At 38.8% G+C, this 26,801-nt stretch overlaps 1 protein-coding gene across 3 annotated transcripts in view; it reads left to right on the forward strand.

The window, feature by feature from the left end:
- Nucleotides 1-26,801, forward strand: part of POC1B (POC1 centriolar protein B) — a 90,800-nt gene that overhangs the window by 38,482 nt on the left and 25,517 nt on the right. For all 3 annotated transcript variants that reach the window (XM_087814502.1, XM_016215240.2, XM_087814503.1), the window contains 6 exons: nt 306-413; nt 542-657; nt 1,739-1,872; nt 4,019-4,087; nt 4,806-4,958; nt 12,158-12,238. In XM_087814502.1, coding sequence (XP_087670628.1) covers nt 306-413; nt 542-657; nt 1,739-1,872; nt 4,019-4,087; nt 4,806-4,958; nt 12,158-12,238 — 661 coding nt within the window. The remainder of the gene's footprint in view (nt 1-305; nt 414-541; nt 658-1,738; nt 1,873-4,018; nt 4,088-4,805; nt 4,959-12,157; nt 12,239-26,801) is intronic.

Genomic DNA, 26,801 nt, shown 5'->3' on the forward strand with positions numbered 1-26,801 from the left:
TCAAAGACCTAGAACAGATGCCATCAAACTCAGCTATTTAAATAAAAGAATAAAAGGAGAAGAACCTTGGTTGATCTACATAGTATATTTTGATCTTTTAATGGCCTGTCAGTGTCGTCTGTCGTGCTTATTTTCAGTTGAAAAGATGTCGGTTGCAGAAGCCGACCTGGCTGCATGGTGTGGTGACAGTGGTCTCTGGTATTTAGTATGTACAGCCTGACTTTTTTGTGGTGGGGGTGGGGGGGCTGTGGTTGTGATCATCAGGAGCCTTCCCCAAAAACAGCCTTCTTTCTTGTGCTTTCCAGATTTTCACTTGATGGAAGACTAATTGTGTCATGTAGTGAGGATAAAACTATTAAAATTTGGGATACCACGAGTAAGCAGTGTATCAGTAACTTCTCAGATTCTGCAGGGTAAGTCCATTGCATTTGTGCATTTATGTGGCATAGTTTGCTAAGGAGACATTTCATTATTACAGTTCGAATAAAGAAATCAGAATAAAGAAATCAGAATATGAGACCATCTTATCCTTTCCTCCTAGGTTTGCAAATTTTGTGGATTTTAGCCCTAATGGTACATGCATAGCTTCAGCAGGTTCTGATCATACTGTGAAAATCTGGGATATAAGATTGAACAAATTACTCCAGCATTATCAAGGTACAATTTCCATAACAAAAGAATTCAGTCGTTGAGTGGACTCCTGGGAAACTCAAGCCGACAGACTGTCCTTCTCAGTGTGGTCTGGCCCTCTTAATAAGAGTCATGGGCTGCCTTTGAACTGACTAAAGAACACTGAGCCCCATCAGCAACATGGTCTGAGAAGCTGGGGTAGATGCCAGAGTGGAAAGGGAGGTGGCAGGACCTTTAAAATGATGCCAGGACTGTAAAAGAAAAAAGAAAGAAATTACTGTGAGACTTTCAAACTCTAGTTGTTCACATTATATGAGAAGTCAGAGATAGAAACTGGCACAAATACTTGTTATAACTGGTAGAAAACAACATCTTACTGTGCCTATGTATTGAAGTTAAAAGAGAAATGAATCCATGTCTTGGTTTATATTGGTTTTATATTAAAATTTTCAGACTTAATAAGTGTAATATTTTACCATGTAGCTGACACTGATAAATCCTCACAGCAGCCCTGAGGAGGTATTATTATTGCCCCCATTTTAAAGATAAGGAAATTGAGACTTAAAGAGGGTAAGTAACTTTCTAAAAGAATTGAGAAAACTGACGCGGGTCTTTTGTTTACAAACTTTCCATTGCTGTGTTATGCTGCCTCCTATTGGAAGGATGGTGTCCCGAAATGAATCCTCAAGCTGGCAAGACTGTCCTTCTCCAGATATACCTGCACACTCTTCACCCCTTAGTACCAGCCTACTAATGATTACTGAACCTAGTTTAAAGCTAGGTTGTATACCTTATGTGAACTGGTAGTAATCATCTGATGCTTATATTGGTAATATATCTGAAGACTTTTTAGTTTTGTGGTTAACAAGATCATCTTTCTATAACACGTTCTTATTTAGAAAGCTATTCTGTCTCATTAGCTGGATACTTAAGTGTATATTGCCAAACTACGTACTTGTTTTAGTGAGCTATATGGAATTTTGGTGTTTTGGAAACGTTGCCTATAATTGATTTTTGTTTTCCACCTGATATTGCTAATAGAGTAAAGGGGCATCTTTAGAATTAAGAATTGTTCTCTAAAATTTTTGCTTTATTTTCTACAAATCAGTTCACAGCTGCGGAGTTAATTGTTTATCATTCCATCCTTCGGGTAACTATCTCATCAGTGCTTCTTCAGATGGTACACTTAAGATCCTGGATCTATTAGAAGGAAGGCTCATATATACACTTCAAGGACATACGGTACTAACACTGAGACTTCTATTTTTTAAATCATATATATTTAAAGTTTTGATCCATTTTATTATATGCTTTTATTATTTTTCAAAATATAGCACATATTGCTGCTGTCATAAAAAATAGTTTTGCTTCCAAGGTCATGTTTTTATCCTGTGGAAACAACTAGAAATACTATTTATTGTAATTCTTGTCAAAACTAGTGTGTATCTTTTATGGCCATTAAATTAACCTTTCACTGCTGTCTTCATCAGGGTGTAGTTTAGGTTTAACTGGTTAAGTGGTAATAGATAAAATTTTCCCCCTACTTCTGATCTTTCTTGTCCTGTGGAGGCTGTCCCACTAGCTCTGACACTCTTAGCCTCTCACACACCCTCAGTCACTTCTTTCACTAATCTGGTGAGATTAAAAGGATACATTTATCAAGTAGAGTCCAATGCCTTCTACTCTTAGAAGTAAGCCTGCCCTCGCTTTTCATCTTTGATACTTCTTGTGGGAGGCCTGCTGTTGTCCAGTCTTGCCTGGGGCTGGACACTCAAATATGACTCATTCAGGGATTCAGTTCTAGGAAGCCCACTAGCCCACAGATAAAGCTACATTCTTTCTTTGCAAACCGTTATCAGTAAGAAAGATGATATTTTGGCTCTCCTATGCCTTATTTCTTTTTCTTATTTCTCAATTGGTTTAGAACTCAGTGAGAAAGAGAGGTCCTATTTATTGAGTCCGTTTAATCACACACACACACACACACACACACACCCTGGCATATAACACACTAAGGAAAAACTTTTTTAAGTATGTAAACTATTCCTCCTTTCTGGGTAAATATTCAAACTTATCTGAATTTTTAGAATGCATCCTCTCTCTTTTTTAAAGTACTAGATACTTCCTTTTAACCAAGTCTAAGCAGCTTATATCCAGAAATAGAATGGGCTTTGTGGTCTAGGGGAGAAGGGTTTTTTTCTGCCTTCCTATATCCTGCCTGGCTTCCTGCTTTGCTTTGTCACTTGCTCTGCAGCTGTGTTAGCGTGAAGCAGAAATAGACACTAGCCAGCTCATATGTACATATTCACAGGTTTAAGCTGAGTAAATAGCCAATAAAAGTAGCCAAGGATTAAAATATCCATGGAAATAGATTAATAGAAAAAATAAACAATATTTAGGAGAAAAATTTGTACACAAAGATGTAATTTTTCATGGTCTGGAGGAGATGATGTTTATGAGGCTACAATAACCTAAATATGTGGGATGGTCTACTTAAAAAAATATAAAGTGTTTTTTACAAAAAGCTTTCTTTTCTAGGTTAAGGACACATTAACAAAACAGAATATGCTGATATTTTTGAAAGGAGAAATCATTACTCTTATCTGGGTTGAAAAATTGACCTAGAGGCTGTGCACGTTGTGACTGTGCCAAGTGTAGTCTTGTCCAACTTCACAGTCATTGCTCAATTTCAAGTTCTCACAACCTCTCACCCAGATGATTGCAGTAACTTCCTAACTGGCCTCCAACCATTCATTCCTACTTCATCCTCTCACAATTGCGACATCAATCTTCATTCAATGTTATTGTGTATTAGTTTCAGGTGCACAGCATAGTGGTTAGATAAAGTGTTTATGACATCAGTTTTTCATCACCTCTCTTCTCCTATTTATCTTCTGCTTTTAAAATTAATAGTGGCTCACTGTTACCCACATGACGGGCGAGCTCAGTGAAGCCCATTGTAGTCAGAAAATGGGAAAATGGCCTTTTTTCATGTAGCCTTAGTCTCATCACTCAGAGCTATCATTCAGTTTCTGCTAGTGAGTTGTTGAATAGAGTCCAAAGCCAGAAAATCTTAACAGAAATTCTTATTAGCTTATCCATGTACAAGCTTTTCTTTAAAGGAAAAAAAAAAAGTATACTTTAAAATTTTTATTAGAATTTATTTTTCATTTAATATCATTTATACGTGTTTTCATATAATTGGGCTGGTTCTTTGATTACCTTCACTCCGCCTGCATTAGTTGCTAGCGACAGGATGTGTTCTCTCAGACCGACTGCATCAATTGTCTACATAAATTAGACAGAAAGAAAATGAATGTTCCCAGTACTCTTAGCCATGAGAAAACTTCACCAAGTACGTTTTCTTTTTCCTCCATTCATTTCTTAGGGACCTGTCTTTACTGTTTCATTTTCAAAAGGTGGAGAGCAGTTTTCATCAGGAGGTGCAGATGCACAGGTTTGTACGTCTTCCTGCTCCCTCTTTGATTAGGTTAAGGCAAGGAATCCAAGACTCCAGTGCAGATTTTTACAACCAGCTAGTTTGTATATGTTAAAATGAGTATTAATGAGCTTATATTTTAACTTAATGCCAGGAAGTCTGCTATTTCATAGCTGAAATCGTGCCAGTTCTGTTAATTCTTGGAACTGAAACAGCAGTTAACTTTCTTTGCTTGTCTTTGCACTTAATTATACATATAACTGACACTTAATGTACGCCTGGTATTGGTGTGGCACTTTCACTTGAATTGTTGCCTAGTATTTTGTCTGTATGTCTTATGTTTCAAATGATAAGGTTCTTGAGGATAGTAAATATAAATTGTTTATGGGGCAATTTTGCATTTACTTGAAATAGCCAAAAGTCATTCATAGCCAGATTTATTGAATAAGGTGGACAGCATGGTTTTGGGCTTTGGGAAAATAAAGAGGATTTTGAGGTAATAAGTTATTTTCTTAATAAGAATTTTAAACTGGACGTAAAGACAATTCAAAAGGTTAAATCTTTCTCTCACTCCCACTCTTAAAAAAGTATTGAGAAGTAACAATGTTGTTGAAATATACATCTAGTCTTCCTATTTTGAGGGACAATTCTGTATATTCATTTTTTAAAAAATCAGTCAGTTCTATTGCTTGTATATGCAAGTCAATAATTGCCAATGTGATTAATTTTTCAACAGGTTTTATTATGGAGAACTAACTTTGATGAACTGAATTGTAAAGATATTATTAAAAGAAATATCAAAAGATTACATATAGATTCACCACCACATCTTTTTGACATCTATCCAAGAACACCACATTGCCATGAGGGGAAAATTGACAGTGTTGAAGTGAGTACTTTGTACATATTTGTCCTGCTATTTGTAAGTGTACATTTTGGGGCTACTGGTCAACTAGATGCTTGAAATTAATTATATAAAACCTAGTTCTGCCTTAAAACAGCAGAACTTCAAGAAACAATTACTTTTATTAATAACACTTTAAATATGGTAGCATGTAATAAATTCTAAAGCCTCTCATATTTGCTTCTTGAAGGCTTAGAAATAAAACTTAAAAACTGTGTTAATAGTAGTAGGAAATGAGGAAAAATCTAAGGCCCTTGGTAACCGTGAAAGCTGAGAAAGCTTCATATTTTGAATGTATTTAGGGAGCTCATGTGATGACTGTCATGAGAACGGCGCCGAAGCGTCATCATTTTTATGACAGTGATTGAAATAAGTATCTTGAAGTCCTTTCATATTGCCTTATGGACAATAAAAAAGAGATTTGGGCATTAAACCTAGTAATTGAGACCATTTTACTATTTGTTACATATATTTTCAAGTATGTAATTATCTGTTTAGCTGTAGGTTTCTGTTGACAAGTTCCTTTAGGTCCTATAGATTTAAATGATCTCTCTTTTGAAAATAAAAATCATCTTTGCTGGATACTTTCCATTTTCCATGATTCTCTTTAAGCCCTTTTCTCTTCCAAGAGTTAATATTAAATCATTATTTCCTGTTCATCTGAATTTCTTTTTATCATTGACAGGGCCTCTTTTTGCGTTTAGAGTAGGTATTTTGAGTTCCTAAGACTTACTCCCGAGTGGCGATGCACAGGGGCCCATGCAGTGTTCATGCTGTGCTTCCATCTCTCTCCATGGTCTCTGTCCCCAGCCCCCAATCATTTCTTTAATTTTGGTTTCCTTCGTCTTGGTCTCTCTGTTATCTCAGGTATTTCTGTTAGTCTCAGGGTGTGTGTCTGTGTGAGTATGTAAGTTTAAGTTTTTAAAACTTAAGTTTTTTGTACTGTTTCCTGTATTTTGCTTAATCTAGCCACATTTTGGGATTTCTATTCTAGTTTTTTCTTGGTAATGTTTATTTTCAGTTCTTTGCTATAATTTTGGTCCTTTCCAACTTTGACCTCCTTTCCAGTTTTTCTAAATAAAATCTTTACCATTATGCTTTACTACTCTTATTTTTTTGAAAGAAAGAGTATAATTTGTTTGTGTTTCAGTTTCTACAATGATAGATGTATTGTTTGATCCCCGTGATTACATGTATTCACACAAAATATATGTAAAATATATTTTAATTTGAGTTTCCTTTCCTTGTTTAACCCCAGCCAGTTTTACTAACTCTCTCAGTGTTTTATGTTGTGAGCGTAACTGCTGTGGCGTTGCTGAGCTTAACCGTCCGTGTTCCTGCTGCCCTGTCACTCCGCCACCTTTCCACGGTGATGGGTGGCTGGCTGCAGGCTGAGCCCTGCTTTCCTTACTCCTGATTCAGTGACATTTCCATGACTCCACACTACCTTGGCGCTGGCAGTTCAAGCCATTCTCCCTGTGATTTACTGCCAGCCCCAGCCCATTTAAGAGTTCCCCACTTTCTTCAAAACATCAAGTTGTCTGAGTAGCTCTGCTCGGACTGCAGCCAGAAAGCAGTGAACTGGCTGGGTTGCTTTGTATGGCTAGGTCAGCATGACCCAGGCCAAGCAAAGTACAGTCTCAACAGTATTTTTCACATATACTCTTAAAAAACCTATTAAAAACGGACTTTTCTTCTTGGAATTAGAGTTCAGTTACAGAATGCTGAGTCTTGTGACTGAATTATATTTGTGGCCTTAAGAAAGTTGGCCTGAGTGCACTTAGTTTAAATTATCTCTAAGCAATCATGGTTGCTTAAATTAAGTACACAATGAACATTTGTAAATTACCTTTATATCCTGTAATATAAATTCCAGAGAAGTGATAGGATTCTGCATATGAACAACCAATTGTTTATTTTTTTTAAATCTCTTATAATAAATTAAGTTTTCTAGACAGAAAACATTTAATATTAATAAATAATTATTAAATATCAAATTACTTTTTAAAAACTGTAACTGTCACTAGAGTAGAATAATATGACTCAGACTAGATATTATGCTGTGTGTTCACTTAGATTAGGTAAATTTTACTTTGAAATACTAAATTTTGTGGATTGAATTATTTTTCAAATCTTTAGGCAAAATCACCTTACATGTTACTTAGGAAATGTTTGAAACTTAGCAAAAAACTTTTTTTGAGGTTGGAATTCATGATTAAAAGAACAGAAATGGCCCTGGCCGGCATTCTCAGTGGTTAGAGCGTCAGCCTGCCCACCAGAGGGTCTCAGGTTCGATTCTGGTCAGGGGCACCTACCTGGGTTGCAGGTCTGATCCCCACCCCCTGCTGGGCCGCGTGTGGGAGGCGACCGATCCATGTGCCTCTCTCGCATGGATGTTTCCCTTTCTCCTCTCCCTCCGCAGGTGGGGATTAAAAAAAATAAAGAACAAAAAATGCATTATGAGAGGATGTGGAATAAATGGCATCTATGATCTACTTAATTTCACTAACTTTCTTTGCAGTCACCATAAGTGTTTCATTTCTGAGTTTGAAGCAACATAGCCTTTCTGTGACTTGCATTTTATTGTGTTTTCATTTGAATTGCATAATTTCAATCTTCTGAGTGAGATTGTTTGGGCTTTGGCAAAGGCCACCCATTTGCCAGCCTTCGATGCTCCACTCGTTTGAAGGTGGGGGATCCTGCAGAGTCTTAGGCCTTCGGTACCAGCTGACTAAACATATAAATTAGTAATTTCTACATGGGTGGAGAGGGAGATAGCAGTGAGCTTTCAGAATACATGAGAGAGGAAGGTCACATGGAAGGGCGTGAAGCATGAAGCCCTCACCCCAGCTGTGGGAAACAGACCCCTCGTGCGTCCTCTCTACTATCTCGCTGCACGTCCTTTGTAGTGCTTCTGGCCTAGGCACCACATCTTAATTAAAAACAGGAGAACAACTTCTTACTTTTTTTGGTGGGAAAGATGCCTGATTTCTAGATAATGTGCCTTAACCCCACCCACAATGTGCCTATGGCACATCACTGGGTCGTGCTGACTTTCTCTTCTTCGGACTGTCATGAGTTCATTGCCCAGCCCTGCCCCCAAACAAACGCAAACTTTCCATCTTGGAGGGGGAACTTACTGTGAGTGATGACACTTTGTCCTGAGCAGTCCCCTACTCTTGTGCATATTTTGATAGGAAGATAACAGAGTCACTCTAAGGGGTGGTGATAGATCTTGGTGACAGTTAGACCTCAAAATATTTATTCTGGGAGAACTGCAGAATATTGTAGGAAGGGGTTATGGTTAATTAAAGAGAATTTATTAATAAAAGAATTGCTGTAATGGCTTTTAATTTTATAATGGCTGTTTAAGATGATCTTACTCTATAAATTGCACTGGAAATTCTGTGTGACCTTTAGTAGGAAGGAAAACTTCTTTTAACTAAACCAGATATTTATATAGCAATCTGGCCATGATTCATTGTTGAAAACTGTAAGTGATCAATTTAAGTCTTCAAGTCTGAGATTGGGTTTTATCTCAATCTTCTATAAAGGTTGAAAACATTATAATTTATGATAAATAATGACAACTTCTTTACCAGTTTTGTATTTTTGTTCTAGATGTTGTATATGGCTATATTATTTTGGGCCTCAATAATTGTTCTTTAGAGATTACATGATACTAATAGTAGTAATAATAATATCTAACACATACATTATTTTAATTTCTTTATATAAATTAAGTCATTAAATCTTCCTAAAAACCCTGTGAAGTAGCACCATTTTTATTCCATGAGAAACTGAGGCACATGCAGTTAAATCATAAAACTAGTCAGTGGGAGCACTAGAATTTCAACCCAAGCATTTGGGTCCCATTCTTTACTTTAACCATTTTGATGTAATGCTTTAGTATAATCAGATTTAACATATTAAGTATGACCTATGTGCTGGACATTGTGGTGGCTTTAGGGTATGCAACTGGGAACAAAATGGGCAGGTTCCTTGCCCTTCAGAATTTGTTAGTAGCAGTGTTTGTGTTCATGGACTCCTAAGTATGCTGGATACAGAGAACCTCGGAGCGGGGTGGTTCCTGTGAGGTCAGATAGACTAACTCTCTCTCATGTGTGAATCCCTCAGTTATATGCCATGTTCAGTGATAGAGAATTCAGCCCCTCATAAGGCAGCCCACTTCATTTCAAGGCAACTAATTAGTAAAGGTTTCTTCCCTTTAATAAAAACAGAAAGCTAGAAGGCAGGAATACTGTTGGTATTCCTGGAGGTTAGCTAGAAAAGAACTTAACTGTGAGTGTCAAACACCCCCACCCCCATCCCCAGCATGTTTTCTTTATGGAGAAGACTGTAAGCTTTTACTTAGTAAGAATTTTTCCCTCTATTTAATGTATGTGACATCAGCTTGTGCCACAATACAATAAAATACTGTTACATCAACAGTTTCCCAACTTGTAGAAGCTCAAGGATTTCTCAGTGAGGGATGCTGACCATTTATTTCCATGTGATTTAGATTTTTTAGAGCAGTTCCAATCTGATGGTAAAACCAGATTGTATTTTTCATAGGCACACAATTTCATATCTACACTAGGTGGCAGTAGATAGAAGAGAATAAATGTTTGTGAGCAGTCTGTTAGGACAGCTCGCCTAGGAGGGAAAGGAGCGTTGTCCTCAGGTTCCTTGTCTTTGCGGAAACTCTGGCCCCAGAGCTCCTAGGATGGGGCTGTGTGTTCCGCTCTGTGGGACAGCCAGGAGGGCACACCGGCGTTGACAGGCTGAGCACGCAGTGCCCCCCGCACCCTGCAAATTCTAATCTCTTCTTTACTGTAGCGAGGGGATTACTGGGCATGTACACCTCTGCCTCTGACACAATTGGCTAGATAATTATAGAAGCTTCTTAATGTTTCCAAAACTACAGCTACACCCTTCAAACAGGATAAGTGCTTTTCAAATCATTCTGCTCCTCTAGCCTCTGGCTCAGCCCTTACCCCACAGTCCAGGGCTGTTCCAGTAGTGTCCTCACGGTTGCCCCTTCTTCATTCTTGATACTCTGCACGTCTCTGTCCAATTAATTTTTCTAAGGCATGTTTTAGAAAGTTTTTCTGTGCCTTCCCAAATCCCTTCACCCTTCACAGTTTGACCTTGCCGACCTCTCTCATCGCTACCCTGCGCAAAAGCCAGGTCAGCATCCACCTCTGCTTGGAAATGCCTTTTGCCTCATCGCTATGTCTCTGTTTTTTGTTTGTTTTTGAAACCTTTAAAAGGGCCGCCTTAAGCTCTGTTTCCTCCATAGGAAGCCTTCGCACGCGGTGCTCAGTCGGTAGTTTCTTCCTTGTGGTTCTCCGCGCGCTTACTGTTGGTGTCATTCATTTCAGAGGAAGTTCTGCTGCCTCTCTTGACCTTTGTTCACTTCTTTGTATTTATACTGTTTAATAAATATTTGGTGACGATGTGGTTTAATTTTATTTTCTCAGATTCGGAAATAACCTCCCTAAGAAGCAGTCACCGCTCTAGTTAATTATTCCTTTGCTTTTTTAAATTTACTATATATGTTTGAATCTATAATTACGTATTATTTCATTTTTGATGGTTTTAAACTACACAAATGAAATATACTGAGTATATTTTTCTGTAGCCTGCTTTTTTATTTAACATTAAAATCCTGAGATTCCTATGTATGTATGCACTCTGAACTCAGACATTCACATGTTGTTGCATGTAGTTGTATTTCATTCCTTTCACTGCTGCACGGGGTTCCAGTGAATTTATCACGGCAGTCATCCCCACGATTATGTATCTACCCTACTGTTGGTAAACATTGGGGATTCCTGGTCATGGGTTATTTTTTCTTTTCTGCGATTACAAACAATACTGGTATAACCGATGTTGGCGTCATTGAACTTTCTAGTTTTTGCAGTTTAACAGGTGCCAAGTGCTATTTTGCTTTAATCTTTTCTAATAACTGATGTTTCTGAAAATCTCTTCGTATGCTGGTTATCTGTAAGATTTTCTTTCCTATAATTTTTTTCTTGGGATTTCTGTCTTTTTCACATTGATTTGTAGGTTTTTCTTATGTATTTTAGATATTTGCCCTTTTTAGTGTTAGACATCACACTACCTCCTTCTGTTTCGTTATCTGATTGTTAACTTTGTGGTGTTCATTGTTAAACAGAAATCCTTACTTTTGATATAATCACATGCTTTTTTCTCTCTCTCTTTTTCCTTATGGTTTTGCTTTTGCAGCTTCTGTTTAAGTAGTCCTTCTTGACCGTGGGCCACAGAAATTCTTATACATTTACCTTATTAACTTTATAATTTTACATAACACTTAGGTTTCCAGTTTGCCTGGTCTCTACCTTTGTATGTAGTGTATTAGTAAGGGGTCCATGTAGTGAGCCAGTTTTCTCAACTATAAGTTGTCTTTCCTCTATTGATTTGAGGCACCATCTTCCCTTTACATTTATTTTTCACATATACAGGGCTTTGCATCCGAGCTTCTTATTTGAGAGCCTTTTATTTTGTGTATTGTCATGAGTTTTGTGTGTTTTTTTTCATATAGGTCATACCCATCTTTATATGTTTATTATGATGTATTTAAATTTTTTATGGTATTGTAAGTGATATCTTTTTAAAATTTACATTTCTAACTATCTTGAAGTTAGACATACAATTGATTTTGTATTTTGATTTTCAATTTGGTAAACTTGCTTTTAGTTTTAATAATGTAGCAGTAGATTCTTTGGGGATTTCGCCCTAGACAATTATATATAATGACAATTTTGTTTCTTCTGTTCTAATTCTTATATCTTAACACCTTTTATTTCCTTTTCTTGTGTTAATGAACTGGATAGGATTTTTTTCTGCGTCTTTTGAGGTGGGTCATTTTGTTTTGTTTTTAAAGTCCCCTTATTAGGGGAATTATATTGATTTTCTAATGTAAAATTAACTGTTTATTTCTGGAATAAATTCAATTTGGTCATGATGATCTTTTGTTATACATTGATATATTTGATAGGCTAATATTTTGTTAAAAATTTTTACATTTATGTTAATGAATATACCAATATATTTTAATTTTAGAATATATTAGGAAATGCCCTCTAAGTTTTACAAATGGCATCCAGTTTCTTGTGATATAAATTTCTAATATTAAATTTTGTTATGTGTGTATACAGATTAATCCAAAGCTTGAAGTAATCGACTTGCAGACCTCTACTCCCCCTATTGTGGACATCCTTTCTTTTGATTCTACCACAGTAAGTTTTCTTTGACTTTTAAATGCATTTAATTATTTGGCACAATCCATTTTTCTTTTTTTTCTCTTCTCCTCCCCCCTGTCCTCCCCTGCCTGCTCACCCCCCTGCACACACTTTCCTTCCCTCTGAGGTTCATCAGTCTGTTCCATGCTTCTGTCTCTGGATCTATTTTGTTCATCAGTTTATTTTGTTCATTAGATTCCACATATGAGTGAGATCATGTGATACTGTCTCTCTGATTGGCTTATTTCACTTATCATAATACTCTTCAGGTCCCACCATGCTGTCTTATAGGGTAAGGGGTCCTTTTTTACAGCTGCATAGTATTCCATGGTGTAAATGTCCGAGAAGATGCTTGATATGATTTAGATCTTCCTGAACTTGTAGAGACTTATTTTGTGTCCTAGCATGTGCTCTATCTTTGAGAATGTTACATGTGCACTTGGGGAGATTGTATATTCTGCAGCTTTGGGGTGAAATGTTCTGTAAATGTCAATTAAATCCATCTGAGCTAGAGTGTCATTTAGTCACTGTTTCCTTGTTGATTTTTTGTTTAGAAGATCTATCCAATGAAGACAGTGGGGTGTTAAAGCCCCCACTATGAGTGTATTGCTGTGGATCTCTCCCTTAAAGTCCTCCAGAATATATTTTTTTTCTTCACCCTGTGTCAATATTTTGTTCTGAGGTGGGTCTCTTGTAGACAGCATATATTTGGGTCATGTTTTCTTTTTTTTTTTAATATATCTTTATTGATTTCAGAGAGAGGAAAGGAAAGGGAGAGAGAGAGACAGAAACATCAATGATGAGAGTCATTGATCGGCTGCCTCCTGCACGCCCCCAACTGGGGATCGAGCCCGCAACCCGGGCATGTGCCCTGACCGGGAATCGAACCCCGATCGCCTGGATCCTAGATCGATGCCCACGCCCAGCTGGGCTGGGTCATGTTTTCTTATCCAGTCAACTATCCTATGCCTTTTGATTGGAGCATTTAATCCATTTATATTTAAGGGTATTATTGATAAGTACTTATCTATTGCCATTTTATTTCTTTATGCCTGTGTTTCTTTCTATTTCAACTTCTTATTACAGCAGCCCCTTTAACATTTCCTGCAATGCTGGTTTGATGGTGATAAACTCCTTTAGCCTTTTTTTTTTTTGTCTGGGAAGCTCTTTATTTTACCATCTATCTTGAATGATAGCCTTGCTGGATAGAGTAGTCTTGGCTTTAGATCCTTGTTTTGCATTACCTTGAATACTTCATGCCATTCCCTTCTGACCTGTTGAGTTTCTGATGAGAAATCAGCTGACAGACTTCTGGGAGCTCCTTTGTAGGTAACAGATTGCTTTTCTCTTGCTGCCTTTAAGATTCTTTGTCTTGAATTTTTGGCATTTGAATTATAATGTGTCTGGGCATGGGCCTCTTTGGGTTCTTCTTGCTTGGGACTCTCTGTGCCTCCTGAACTTGTGTGACATTTTCCTTCACCAGATGAGGGAAGTTTTCTGCCATTATTTCTTCAAACAGGTTCTCTAACCCTTACTTTCTACATCTTCTGGTACTCTCACAATGTAAATATTGTTATATTTCATGTTGTCCCACAACTCCCTTAAACTGTCCTCCTGTTTTTAATGTTTTTTTTCCTTTGTGGTTCTCTGAGTGATTTTTTTCTACCCTGTCTTCTAATTCACTGATCTGACCCTCAGCTTCCCCTAATCTGCTGTTTAGTCCTTCCATTTTTTTTTTTTTTTTTTTACTGTGTCACTCTTAATTTCCTTCATAGTTTCCATATCTTTTCTCATGCTATTGAGCATCCTTATGATCAGTATTCTGAGCTCTATATCTGATACATTGCTTATCTCCATTTTATTTAGCTCTTCATCTGGAGAATTTTCTTGTTCTTTCATTTGGGGCTTGTTTTTTTGTCTCCTCACTTTAGCTGCCTGTTTGGATTTGTTTCTATGTATTAGGTAGATCTGCTAGGACTCCCTGTCTTTTGGACAGTCTCCAGTGCAAGCCAATGTCAGATGCTGTCTGTGATTGGCCTTGAGTTCCCTATTTGAGCTTTCTGCACTCCACAGCTTGCAGTTCTCTCTGCTGGAGCTGGGTGCATTTGGAAAGAACCAAGATGTGCCTCCCTTTTTCTTAAGCGTGTGGGAGAGAACATAAAAAGTGGGCTAAATAGCGTAACATTTTAGCGTAGAAGAAAAAACCTTGTACAAAAAGTTATATTCACAATGTGCCTAAATAGCCACAAGGGGGAGCAGCACAATTTCCTGAAAGGCCTTCACTTTGAGGCTCCAACTCAGTCTAATTCATACTCGCTGTTTCATCTCCTGTTAAGGTGCCATCCAGATGACATTTCATTTGCTGTCACAGAATAGATTATCTTCTCTGTTAATTGCCTTTCAGAGGTGTTAATCTTACTTGTAGTCTTCTCCTTAAAAGCAGTCATCCCCCTTTGTTAATCCCTCCTGGTGGATTTTGCAGACATTCAGAAGTATTTCTAACACTTGCAATTTTGTTTGTAAAAATTCCATACAGATAATTTATTTACTCAAAAATGGAGTTTCAGCCTTTCAATTTTAGTCTGTTAATCTTTGCAAGGCCAATCATTGCTGTCGTCAATTCTGCTAGTCAGTGCAACTAATCATAAGAAGAGATGAAAGGAATGGCATGGTCTCTGGCGACACTCCTGTGATGGTGTCACTACTGAAAGGCATGCTGCTAAAATTCACAAATTCTGGTGAATTGGGTTTGGTCCCTGTAGCGAGAGGAGCAAACAGTAAGTGGTTTTGAGATGTGCTGCCTTCTTATGAGATAGACAATATACTAAAATTGGGTGTTCCCGACCTGGCAGATATCACACATCATCAAAAATCTTTGGTCCACACTTTGAGACTCACTCTCCCTGCCAGTACCTGAAGCTTTGCAGAGCTTCATGACCTGAGGAGTCCAGACGTTCTCGGCAGAGTGCATGCTATGGAGGTGGGCATAACTGCCACCTGGCAATTGATAGCAGGGTGTCCGTCCTTGGTTGGTAATCCACAGATGCCAAAATCAGCAAGTCTATGTTTTAGGACCCTGACTCGGAATAGTGTATATGGGACTTGTAGAGGACAATTCTGTGTAATCAGCACATGACAAGTCTGCAGCTGTGATACAAAACAGACTAATAAGACTGAAGAGTGTAACTATTATCTACGTAAGGATAATATTAAGGTTAAATTATTTGAAATTGCCATTTTTTAGGCAAAATGGTCTAAATAAGTGATTTTGCATGGCTCAAACTAATACGTAAGCATTGAAAGGAAGAAGACTCCACTGTTACTTTGAGTTGTGTGCTTGATGCTACATAAAAATAAAAAAAACAAATAAGAAAACTCAGAGCAAAAACTTGTTGCTATATTAGGTTTATAAGTTCCCATCTAGGCAGATTCTTTTATAATCTGGAAGATTACTGCTTACCTCCAGGCAAGGTATAGAGACTCCTGATTTTATATATTTCACTAGGGCATTTTCTGAAGGAATAGATGCTTATAAAGCCTTTAGATTTTTATAAAGAATATCTCTAAAATGCTTTTCTTTAAAATTTTTCCCCTTTTATTTTTTACTTTTTAAAGTTTTTTTTTTTCATTCCCATCCCTCCCACCTCCTCCCCTTTGGCAGCCATTAGCTCATTCTCTATTTCTGTGGATCTGTTTCTGTTTAGTTTAGTTTATTCATTTGTTTTGTTTCTCTTAGATTCCACATACAAGTGATACCATGTAGAGAGTATTTGTCTTTCTCTGTCTGATTTATTTTACTTAGCATAATACCCTCTAGGCTTATCCATGTTGTTGCAAATGGCAGGATTTCATTTCTTTTTCATTGCTGAGTAATATTCCTCTGTGTGTGTGTGTGTGTGTGTGTGTGTGTGTGTGCGTGCGCGTGTACTGCATCTTATGTATCCATTCGCCTACTGATGGACATCTAGGATGCTTCCATATCTTAGCGTTACTAGTAATGTTGCAGTGAACATAGGGATGCATATATCTTTTTGAATTAGCGTTTTCTGCTCTGGCATGAAGCACAATTGCATTAAATATCTGTGGTGTGAATTTTGCCTGTGATTATAATTTAAAAACCCTGAGAACTATTGGAATTCATAAACGGCAGTGTTTAAAGGTGGGCTTGGTTTTTGTTATCATGGTTACTGTTTATTTTGGGATTTGTTTGTTTGAATTTTGTAAACTGGAAGAAAGTTTCCTTAGAAATTCATTTCATCAAGATGGGGCATAAAAAGATTACTCTTTAAACCTTAATTCGTCAAATTTTTTGGATAAAAGCAGGTGTGTTATGGTGTAAGAAATTGTTGGCTTCTATTCCTGCTTTGGCTTTAGTTAATATGATGTGCAGGATGGTTTGTACATCTAAGTGTACTGATATCTCACATATACTCTGATTCCTTCTTACTCACAGAAGAAATTATGGCATACAGTGTAACAGTTAGTACAGTGTAACAGTTAGTACGGTGTAACAGTTAGTACAGTGTAACAGTTAGTACGGTGTAACAGTTAGTACAGTGTAACAGTTAGTATGGTGTAACAGCTAGTACGGTGTAACAGTTAGTACAGTGTAACAGTTAGTACAGTGTAACAGTTAGTACGGTGTAACAGTTAGTACGGTGTAACAGTTAGTACAGTGTAACAGTATCTTTGTGGCTGCACGTGTGTCTCAAATGCCAGGCAGGAAATTTGACACAGTATTTGGAGGTCAAAATAAGCTGTTACCAATCTGCATTTTTAAAGCTTTGTTGTAAAATAGTGTTTCTGTAAAGGCATATACTGGCTGTCATATAGGCATAGTTTAATAATATGGATCTCAAATTTTTGAATCTTTATTGTGATTATGTTGTCACCTATTATATATTGATTTCCTAAAGATTATTTAGTTGAAGAATCCATTGAATCTAATTTTAATGTTTTCATTTATTCAGTTACAGTGAGAACAGTTTTGTCATCAAAATTGTAGGAGGGCCTTTAACATTCTCATTGACGAGCTATGGCTAGCTGCATAAGATGTTTCAGTACCGTCCCCCACCCCACCCAGAAGGCAAGCAGCAAGATAGGAATTTCTCTTCTGTATCCTAATATACAGTGTTTTTTAAAAAAATACTGTGAACAAAATTTATTTATAATATTTTGGGATTATTAAAATGTTTTTATATGTAGATAAGGAATATTCCTAAGTTTTAAACTATCAGCTTTGCTATTTGTCCTATAAACGAACACAATGAAATTGATAATCTTGCCAGTGTTGCTCTGATTGTCAACACTGAACTCTCCTTGGGGAACTGAAACTGTTCTCACTGTCATTCCGGCAGCTGCGCAGGGAATATGCATGTGACGTGCACACCTTTCCTTAGACTTAGGGACAGTATTTCAGGTCAAATGAATTCTTTACAATAAACAGAGAATTTGCTACTACGTCATAGAAAAATTTCAATGTCTACAGTTTCTTGCTGCTCATCAGTCAAAATACTTAAGCCACACTGCTTGAAGGCATTCCATGAGACGGGGAGGGGACGTCAGGCCGGCTACTCACCTCAGACGCACACCTTTGCCAGGCAGAAATCGCAGTATAAGTAGTAAGCGGCAGTTTCAGTATACTAGATTGCCACATGTACATGGTTGTCAAGTGAAGGGTTGTTACTGGGGGTACTCAGAAAAGATCGTTAATGGGCTAGAGGAAACTAGAGGACTTCTCTAGAAGAAAACCTTTGGCCAGTTCTGGACTGGACCAGAGATGGGTAGACTTTTGATTAGGACGTTCCAAGTGGGGACAGCAAGGTAGAAGCAGATGCCTCAAAAGTAATTGAAAAAACAATACATACCAGGGTAATAAAAGCACATCGGTCTAGTTTGGGGACTTTAAGGCTCTTAACTCAGTGGATAGCAGATGTGGTAGAACGCAGGGGGCACAGCCTCTCACATTTTTGGCTCTCAGTCAGTATTTCCTGAGTAACTATTCTACGCCACTTACTGTTGTTGACTTTAGAAAAGGTAAACAAAGCAAAAGCACCTGCCTAGGAGAAGCCTCCTCTAGTGGGGGAGGCAAGCAATTCACAAATTTAAAAAACAGACTACACAGTGTAGTAGGCCAAAAAATGCGAAGGTAAAGAAAGCCCTGCGGGCAGGCAGGAGGAGGGTGTTTTAGATAGGGTGGCCAGGACAGGAATCACAGTCGTGGTGACATTTGAGTACAGAACTAAAGGAATGAAGGGAACGAGTCATGTGAAGATCCGGAAAGAGCAGGCAAGGAGCAGTGCTAGCTGGCCAGATGGAGAGTGAGATAGGAGTCACTGAGGGTCACCTTCAGGAGGGACGTGATCTGACATGTTTTAACAGCTTCACTTCAGCTGCTGTGTTGAGAATTAGATGGGGGAGGGGGGCGGGGAGGCGACAAAGTAGAAAGCTCCTGAAATGATCAGACAGGGGGCAGTGGCTGCCTGACCCGGGGTGCTAGCAGGGGAGGTGATTCTAAGCGATGGATTCTGGGTGTATTTTGAAGGCAGAGCCAAGAGGATTTCCTGACAGATTGGATGTCAGCTGTGGGATTCCCTGTGTCCTTTCCCCGGGGACAGTTAGGTGCAGCCCTGAGTAATCTCAGGAAGGCCCAGATAATCTCCTGGCTTGGCATTGTTTTGCCAGTGGGGTTGCTGAGAGGAAAAGAACTGTGGTGTTCCCATCTTCTTTTCTAGGATCAGGAAAGGGATCAGCTGAATCCACACAAGAGATGCTCTGCTGTTTCTGTGACTTTGGGAAGTGAAGTAGCAAACACACTCCTTCCTAGATGTCATTTAGATTTGCAGTTTTCAGCAAAGTGTATTGGTTTCCCTTTTGGAAAGATTGTTTTATGAGCCTATTTTTTGGAAGAAAAAGGTTATATACACTTTCATGGAGGTTGTCATATAGAATATGCTATCTGAAAAATATTAACATATTGACAAAATACACGGACACATAAAGAGTAAACTTGCAGATAAAGAGGGACTATCTCCACGGATGTTGTGGCAACCGTTTGCCCTGGTTGCTAAACAACATTGCATAACTAGTTCAGTTATTCCAGTTCCCAACTGCTTATGTAAGCAAAGATTTGGAAAGACTTACTTGAAAGAACACAGTGTATGCAAACCTAAATGTTCTAAAACTAAAATTTATAACTTTGAAAGTGTAAGATGGCAATACGCAATTTATTGTCCCCAGATTGCCATTTTCTTTTCCAGGGAAATCAGTAAAAGTCATGTTGCACAAACCTTCTGCTTTCTCTGCTATTCCGTGTGCTGACGTTCCTGGGTTTGCGTAGAAACAGCCTCTAAACTGGGGGGTGGGTGAGGTTCTTTTTTAAATTGCTAAACTTTGTAAGGGTTTATAAGGTGGCATTTAATTTGTGAGTTTAGTGCACGTGATTCCTGTGGCATGTTTGTTTGTAACTTTGTTGCTGCTTACTGAGCTTTAGGAAGCATTTTTGTGGTATCCTCAGGCATTGATTCAGTGGCCCTGCAGTAGCTGCCTCCTGCTCCTGCTCTAAGCATTTGGAACGAGATAAACATAGGCATTTGTGGAATCCATCCCTGGACTCACTAGCTGCTGCCTTCCACAATTTACCCTCCTTTTATTAAAAGACTTTTAGTCGTAATTTCAAACCATACTGAGTACGTCAAGTGAGCAGATACAGTAATTTTTTTTATCTAGCTATTCAAAAAGCCTACTTCTAAAATGCTTAGTAGGAGTAAAAGAGGAATTCTTTTCAGAGTGGAGAAATCATTTAAAAACTGGCAAGAAAAAAAAAAAATCTGAGATATTTAGGTTACATTATGGAGCCCGGAGCATGAGAGACAGAGCATTTAGGTGGTTTGCTTGTTAATAGCAGGGGCCAGCTGACAAAAGACTGCTCACATTCCTGAGTTTATGTCGGAATTTTGAATTAACTTCCAGGTGGTTATTTGCACAATTATCTAAAAGAGAATAGCCAGGCGCCACCAAACCCAGAAGCCTGAGCTTCCTACACAGAGCTTCCCAGCCTGTTGCCTACAGCCAGCCCGAAGAGGCTGGTTCTTCTTAGGACGCCGCACCTATCCCCAGCGAGCCCCACCTCACCTTATCGCCTTATCTGTAGCCCATGTAAATTCTTTCAAAACAGCTTACATCTTCCTTCCCCAAAACATAATGTATGAAAGTGCTCCTCAGCTCCAGGACAGTGGACCTGCTGCCTTTTCCACCCAGTGCTGCTGCTGGTGCTGCTGGTGGCGGCTTAGACTTCACGCCCCAGACCTGATCCTTTCTGGCTCAACAGATCCTTCCAAAAGGCTTTCGGCCTTGGAAGTTAAGTTTTTGTGTTTAACATAGCCTTGCCCTTTGAAATTTTAAGAAATGAGGTAATTAAATTGTCAAAGGCATTTTAAAAATAAGACATACATTGATAATTAGCAGAAGTAAAAGATGAAAAATCCAACATTTCCACAAATTTCTTACCATTTCCAACTGAGCTGTATCCTTGCCTTTGAAGTACATCAGGCCCCATATGTTATAAAAAGTACCAGCAGTTGTGAATGTGATAGCTGACCTTTAACAAAGTGTCTTAGGATTGTAAGTTTTAAAAAAAAAAAACAAACCTAAAACTTTTTAGTTTGTTAAAGGAACATGGTTTTTGTTTGTTTCTTTTGTTTTTTAGAAGATAGAGATCTGGAAATCTATAAAATGTACTTAGATAGTACCACTGTAATAAGAGATTAATAGTGTGGGTCAGAGGCTTTCTTATTTTCTCCAAATAAAATACACGTTTTAATAAAAATCATAATAATCATTAAGTTCCTTGTTTGATGTAGCCATACTGAAAATTTTACTAATTTGTGCTTCATTCCCTTAAGTTTCAAGGTCACAGGGAAAGAAAGCTTACATTAATGAGTGTTTTCTTCTACTAAAATTTTTTTTTACTAATTAAAGGTTTTAAAAAACCCTAGTGAAATAATACTTTATGCAGTAAAACTGTTACTGTAGTTAGATATTAATTGGAAGAGAGCAAGAGAAGCCAATATTGTTGAGCAAGGTCAGCTGGGGAGCAGAGGCGTCTTTGCTTCACCGGGAAGTTATAGCTTCACACGCTGCTCATTCCCCATAGATCACTGGGGGGAGGGGGGGAGGAAAAAAGGGGGGTAAGCTCATGTGCCGTAGAAGTCAAAATGGCCCAAGGGGAGGTACTTGACCTTAGAGGACTGTCAGCCTAGCCTGGGGAATAGATCCTTGGCTGGGGGGTAGACCCAGTGCAACCCCGGGAAAGCTTGGGAAGATGTTTGGTTATTTTGAAAAAGCTGCTGGTTATTATCCTAGGAGATAAAGCCACCCCGCCGGCTTCATTCCTTCGCATTCCCTCTAGCCCAGGAACATGCGACCCTGCGGGTCTAGCACCTGCCCAGGCGCGCAGGCCACATGGGCTCCAAAGGGGCTGAGCTTTAATATGAAGCAGGGACCTGGACACCGGCCTTTGTCTTGGTCTTGCTGAAGACACAGTTGCACTCTTTTCATGGAGGATGGATGGAAATAGGACATCGAAAACCCAGGAGGGGAACTCCTTTGATTTTGCATCACAAATTAACCTTGCCGCACCACCGTCTCCTGCGCGTGGGTCCATGAAAGGCTTTTCTCAGGCTCTCTCGGAAGAGCCTGTTTCCCACCAACAAGAGTGGTCCTTATACTTGTTGAGGAAAGTGATTTGTGGGGGCGCAAAAAATAATTTTCCTCCCACCTTCTAAGTTCTTCTACCTGGGCTAGTGATCAGATTAACAGGAGAAAATGTCCAGAATTTGTTACAGGTGTACATGCAGGGGTACTGTGGGATGCTGAGACCCAGGGACGAATGGGGCAGTTGCGGCTTACGTGCCGGGCTGGGAAAAGGAGAGGGAGGCCGGGGTCTGGGATTCTAAAGAGAAAGCAGGTTATTCATAGGTAGGAGAGAAAGAACAAACATGTGGGAAACAAATTCTTGCTGGGCCACCCAGAGACAATGGGACAAACAGGCTTTGCTGGATTTCTCCCGGTCGGCCGGCCACGTTGGGTTTATATTATGATGCTAAGGGGTGATGCTCTCTTCCCATAAGCAGGTTTTCTATCTGAATTCCCTCAGGCAGGTAAGGGGGAGAGGTCAAAGGTTCTTTCTGAGTCTTTTTGTTTCTTAATAATCAGCTTAAAATCAATATCCCAAAAGGCATATTTTGGGGCTGCAAAACTTTTGTCACCCTCCACTCAAACTTTTCTATGTGAAACGTGTGTGTGTGTGTGTGTGTGTGTGTGTGTGTGTGTGTGTGTGTGTGACAGACATAAAGAGAGAGAGACTCTACAAAAGGATTTTATAAAACATGCTATTTGGGAGAACAGAATAAATACTTCTTAGAATTTCCTTTGGAAAACTAGCTCATTTCTGGAAACCCGAGGTGCTGAAGTTCCAGGTATGATTTCTGCCTTCCAACTTCCTGAGATCCTGTATTTCTCAGCCGTGTCCCCCAACTGCTGCAGTGATATCGACTCACTGTCCCCGGGCTGGGAATCCAAGCCGCATCCCCCGTTCCCACAGCTGAGGCTGAGGCATGCCGAAAATGCCAGACAGCTCGCAGCCCACACATCCAGCAACAGCTGGCTCCTTCCTCTTCCTGGGGAAGGACAACATCCTCTGCGACGATAAGAAATGCACCCTGAGGAATGCGGGGACTGCAGCGGGCGTCCGCACAGGAAGGACGGTAGGGCTCTGAAAGTGCCCCTCCTGGCCTGTCGGCCCCGCGAGCTTCCTGCTGACCTGCAGGACGCGTAACTGCGGAGCTAAAGGCCATTTGTGGTTATTTCTGTTGGTGTTTTGTGGAAAAGAGTGGGACTTGGCTTTCAGCTGTTCTGTGCATCTGTACCCATCTGGCTTGGGGTTCTCTGGCTCTGCTCCCACCGTGAAGAAGCACACTTGCCTATATTTTCTTTATTTAGCCCCTCCACCGCTAAGGATTTGGTGGAAGTTAGTCTGCAAGTCTGCTAAAGTGCATTTTTCAGTCAGTTTTTAGTGCCTTATGAAGTTCGGTTATGTAAAATACATTAAAGCTTTTAGAAAGATTAAAACCCTCGTAACCTGAGTGAACTGGCTATTAAGGCCCAGTGCTGGTCCTTGCCTTTCTGTAGTTTTCAGTTTCTTTGCCTTTACTTTCTAAGATAGTCAGGCATCAGTAGAAGATACCAGGCTGTGCACAATCATACATGCTCGAGAATGCATAAAGCTCTGTTGCTTTAAATCCACCAACCCCTGTCATTTAAAAATTCAAACTGACTTTAATTGACTTTTACAATTAAAAAATAGTCTGGTATAATTTGACCTATTTTTCCCCCCTAATTTCTACAGTGTTTTCTTTCTCCTTGGCTTGAGATAGTAATGGCCACTACAAAGCCCACTTTTTATATCGTATGTTCTTTTTAAATTGTTTTTCAGATTCTACAGAACCTTGGTAGGTTTCAGTGTTTATGGGGACAAAATTCTTTTTGTTTCACCACAGCACATAAGAGTTACTTGTTTGTTTTAGTTGGAGGGAAGATGGAGAAGGAATGCCAGGCATCTCCTGTTCCTTTTCAGAATGTCTTCTTAATGAACATTCCTCTTCCCTCCCAGGGACAAACCATCTCAACCCACTGAGGAGCCCCTAAGTGTCTAGTTTCTAATAATCCTAACTCTTTGTTCCCCGGACCTAGAGAGGCAGTTGCTTCATGCTTTTACTATTCTTACCCCGGGCTCCCTTTTAGCCTTTACAAACCTCCAAACCTGTTTAACTGGTTCCCTACATTAAATTTTCTCTGTTAAAATAACTGTTGTGGTTTCCGTTTTCTGGCTGGATCCTGGATGATCATCCTAAAAATCCTACATTATCCTAAAGAAATAATAAGTTACATGGACAGAACCTTTTTCTCAAGGATGTTTATTCTAGCATTATTTATAATAACAAAAAAAATGGACACAAATCAAATGACCTTAAAGACAGTATTGTTATTGGTGGGGTGTCCCCTTTGTCCCCACCTGTTGCTGGTGGAAGCGGAGCTCTTGGGGTGCCGTGGGAATAAGAATTCCCTGAGGTGCCCACAGGAGGATGAGGATTGTGGAAAGCTTTATTGATGAGGTAACATTAAGGGAGTTCCTTTCCAAGGTCCCATCTCCCTCCTTCCTGCCATGGATAAGTCCCATTTTGTCTTCAGCAGGGCTAGGATCAAAGCCATTGCCCAGAGTTTCCGCTCCATATTTGCACAGTCCAGGCCAGCAGCTGGCTAGGTTAGCTTATGTTCGTAATTGCAGCCCATTGCGTGTGGATGACCACGTGGCTTCTAGGGCCACATCACTGTGGAGGTGCATAGTGAGTGCGGGTCAGAGAGCCAGCGAAAAACAGGAGCACAAGCGAACGAGAGAGAGAATTCCTTTGTCTCTGGGAATTTTAACTAGCAGCTTATCCAGTGAATCCTTCAGGATTTTATGTGCTTGCCATGGCTCCACCCTCTATAGCCAGTTACCTTTTTCCAGGTTAGACTGACAGGCAAGCACCTTTCCTACATCACCCCGACTTCACTGCGCATGTCTCCATCTTCCCCTTTGTTGGACCCCTTCCCCCAGTGATTTGCTGGGAATGGATCGGTGGTTCCCCGGGGAGCATGAATTTGTAGCTTCCTGGTGAAGCTACCTAGACAACCATGCTTATAATATCTGGCCTCTCCTTTGCTCCTTTCCTATTATTAATATTAGCTAGCTAGTTACAATGGTAATAGTATCCGTTAAATAAAAGTGTAGTATATGAATAAATGGAATATTATGTAGCCGTTCCATGTTGAACAACGATTAAATGCAATGTGTGAGATTATGGATTTGATCCTGGGTCAGTGGAAAAATTGGTAAGGAGAAAGCCATTGTTAACATGTTGAAGCATAGTCTCCTCGGCCGAGGTTGGGGGTATTAGAACCTATGCTCTAAGAGAAGAGGCCCTGTCCTCCGTCCACTGGAGCTCAGAGGACAGACCTCCTGGAGCTGGACCTTACCCGCTGAGGGGCATCAGCCAGCCGGTTCTAGTATATCTGAGGAGGGTAAAAGCTGTCACTGGGAAGCAGCTGACAGGAGCAGCAAGCAAACTTGGAGCAAGTCTATTCTGCGCCTCTGGTCTCTGGTCTGCCTCTCTGTGCCTTCTGTTGACAGAGCCTAATGGAACCAACTGGCAAGAGGTCACTGTAGATTGGAGAGTCCTGGTCTCATTATCACAAAACAGACTTTTGAAGGGTGGATATGGAATCAAGAGATATATTCCATAAGAGGAATTATTGAATTAAAGGATAGGAACTTTTTAAAAAAAAAGCTTTATAAAGCAAATTCTCTCCAGAATATATAAGTATGCCTATTTTCTACATTACAACATATATACTAAGTGTTATATTTATTTAGTTACTAACTTTTAAATTTTAAAATAGCCTTTAAAATGTAATAATCAAGAAATAGTAAGTTAATTTCTCTTTTTAGTGACTTCTGAGCTTTAAACATTTTTTGACAAATAAAAATTGGATTTAAAGTATACAAAGTAATGTATGTATATATACCACAGTCCAACTAATTAACGTATTTATTACCTATGATTATAGTGACTTGTGAGCTTCGACTTTTTCTCATGATTACTGTTCATTTTTGTTTTTGAGAATTGCCTATTTATATTCTCTGCTTATTTTTCTATTTTATTTTAAAATTGAATTTTTAATTGTCGTTATAATTTAGAAGGTTGACACCCTTTGCCGTATACTGCAAATATATTTTTCTTATCATGCCCCCTTGAATTTTCTTTCTGTTTGTTGATCAATTTAGTTGCATTCATTTCTTGAAAAGTATAATTATTTTAATTTTATGACTTCATTGGAGTCAATGCAAAGAAAGTCCCTCCCTACTCCTCAAATATATCTCCAGCTACTCTTCCTAAGGTTTTATTTTTGACAATTAAATCTTAAACTTTAGTTGAATTAATTTTAGTTATAAAGTACAAATATATGGTTAACAAAGTGTCTTCAGTTTGTGGTTTTTTTCTTTACTTATGTGATTTACCTTTGAAAAACATTAGATTCTTATGTTCTTGTATGTGTTTGGGGACTTCCTCTTCTGTTCTGTTGATCTGTTTGTTCTTGATCCATTACCATACCTTGTTAACTATTGTAGCTTTAAAATATTTTTTAAAAATATAGTACATAATTTTTCCTTCAAAAGTATATTTATATTGGATATTTCAGCCTATTACTTATCCACATGAACTTTAGAATTATTTTTTTACTTTTATAAAAATGTCCCATTGGAATATTGATTGACATTGCATTAGATTTATAAAATAATTCGAGAATTACCAACTTTACCATCTTGTGTTTGCTTTTAGAGTTTCACTGATCAAATTTAGGAGCATTCTTGTTACATGCCTTTGTTTCCCATAAAATAGCCACCATTTTTTTCTTGCTACTAAGCATTTTACCTCCTTAACAAGGATGCACACAGATT

Source organism: Miniopterus natalensis, chromosome 2, assembly GCF_054644295.1.
Source record: "Miniopterus natalensis isolate mMinNat1 chromosome 2, mMinNat1.hap1, whole genome shotgun sequence".
In the NCBI taxonomy this organism is placed as follows: Eukaryota; Metazoa; Chordata; class Mammalia; order Chiroptera; family Miniopteridae; genus Miniopterus; species Miniopterus natalensis.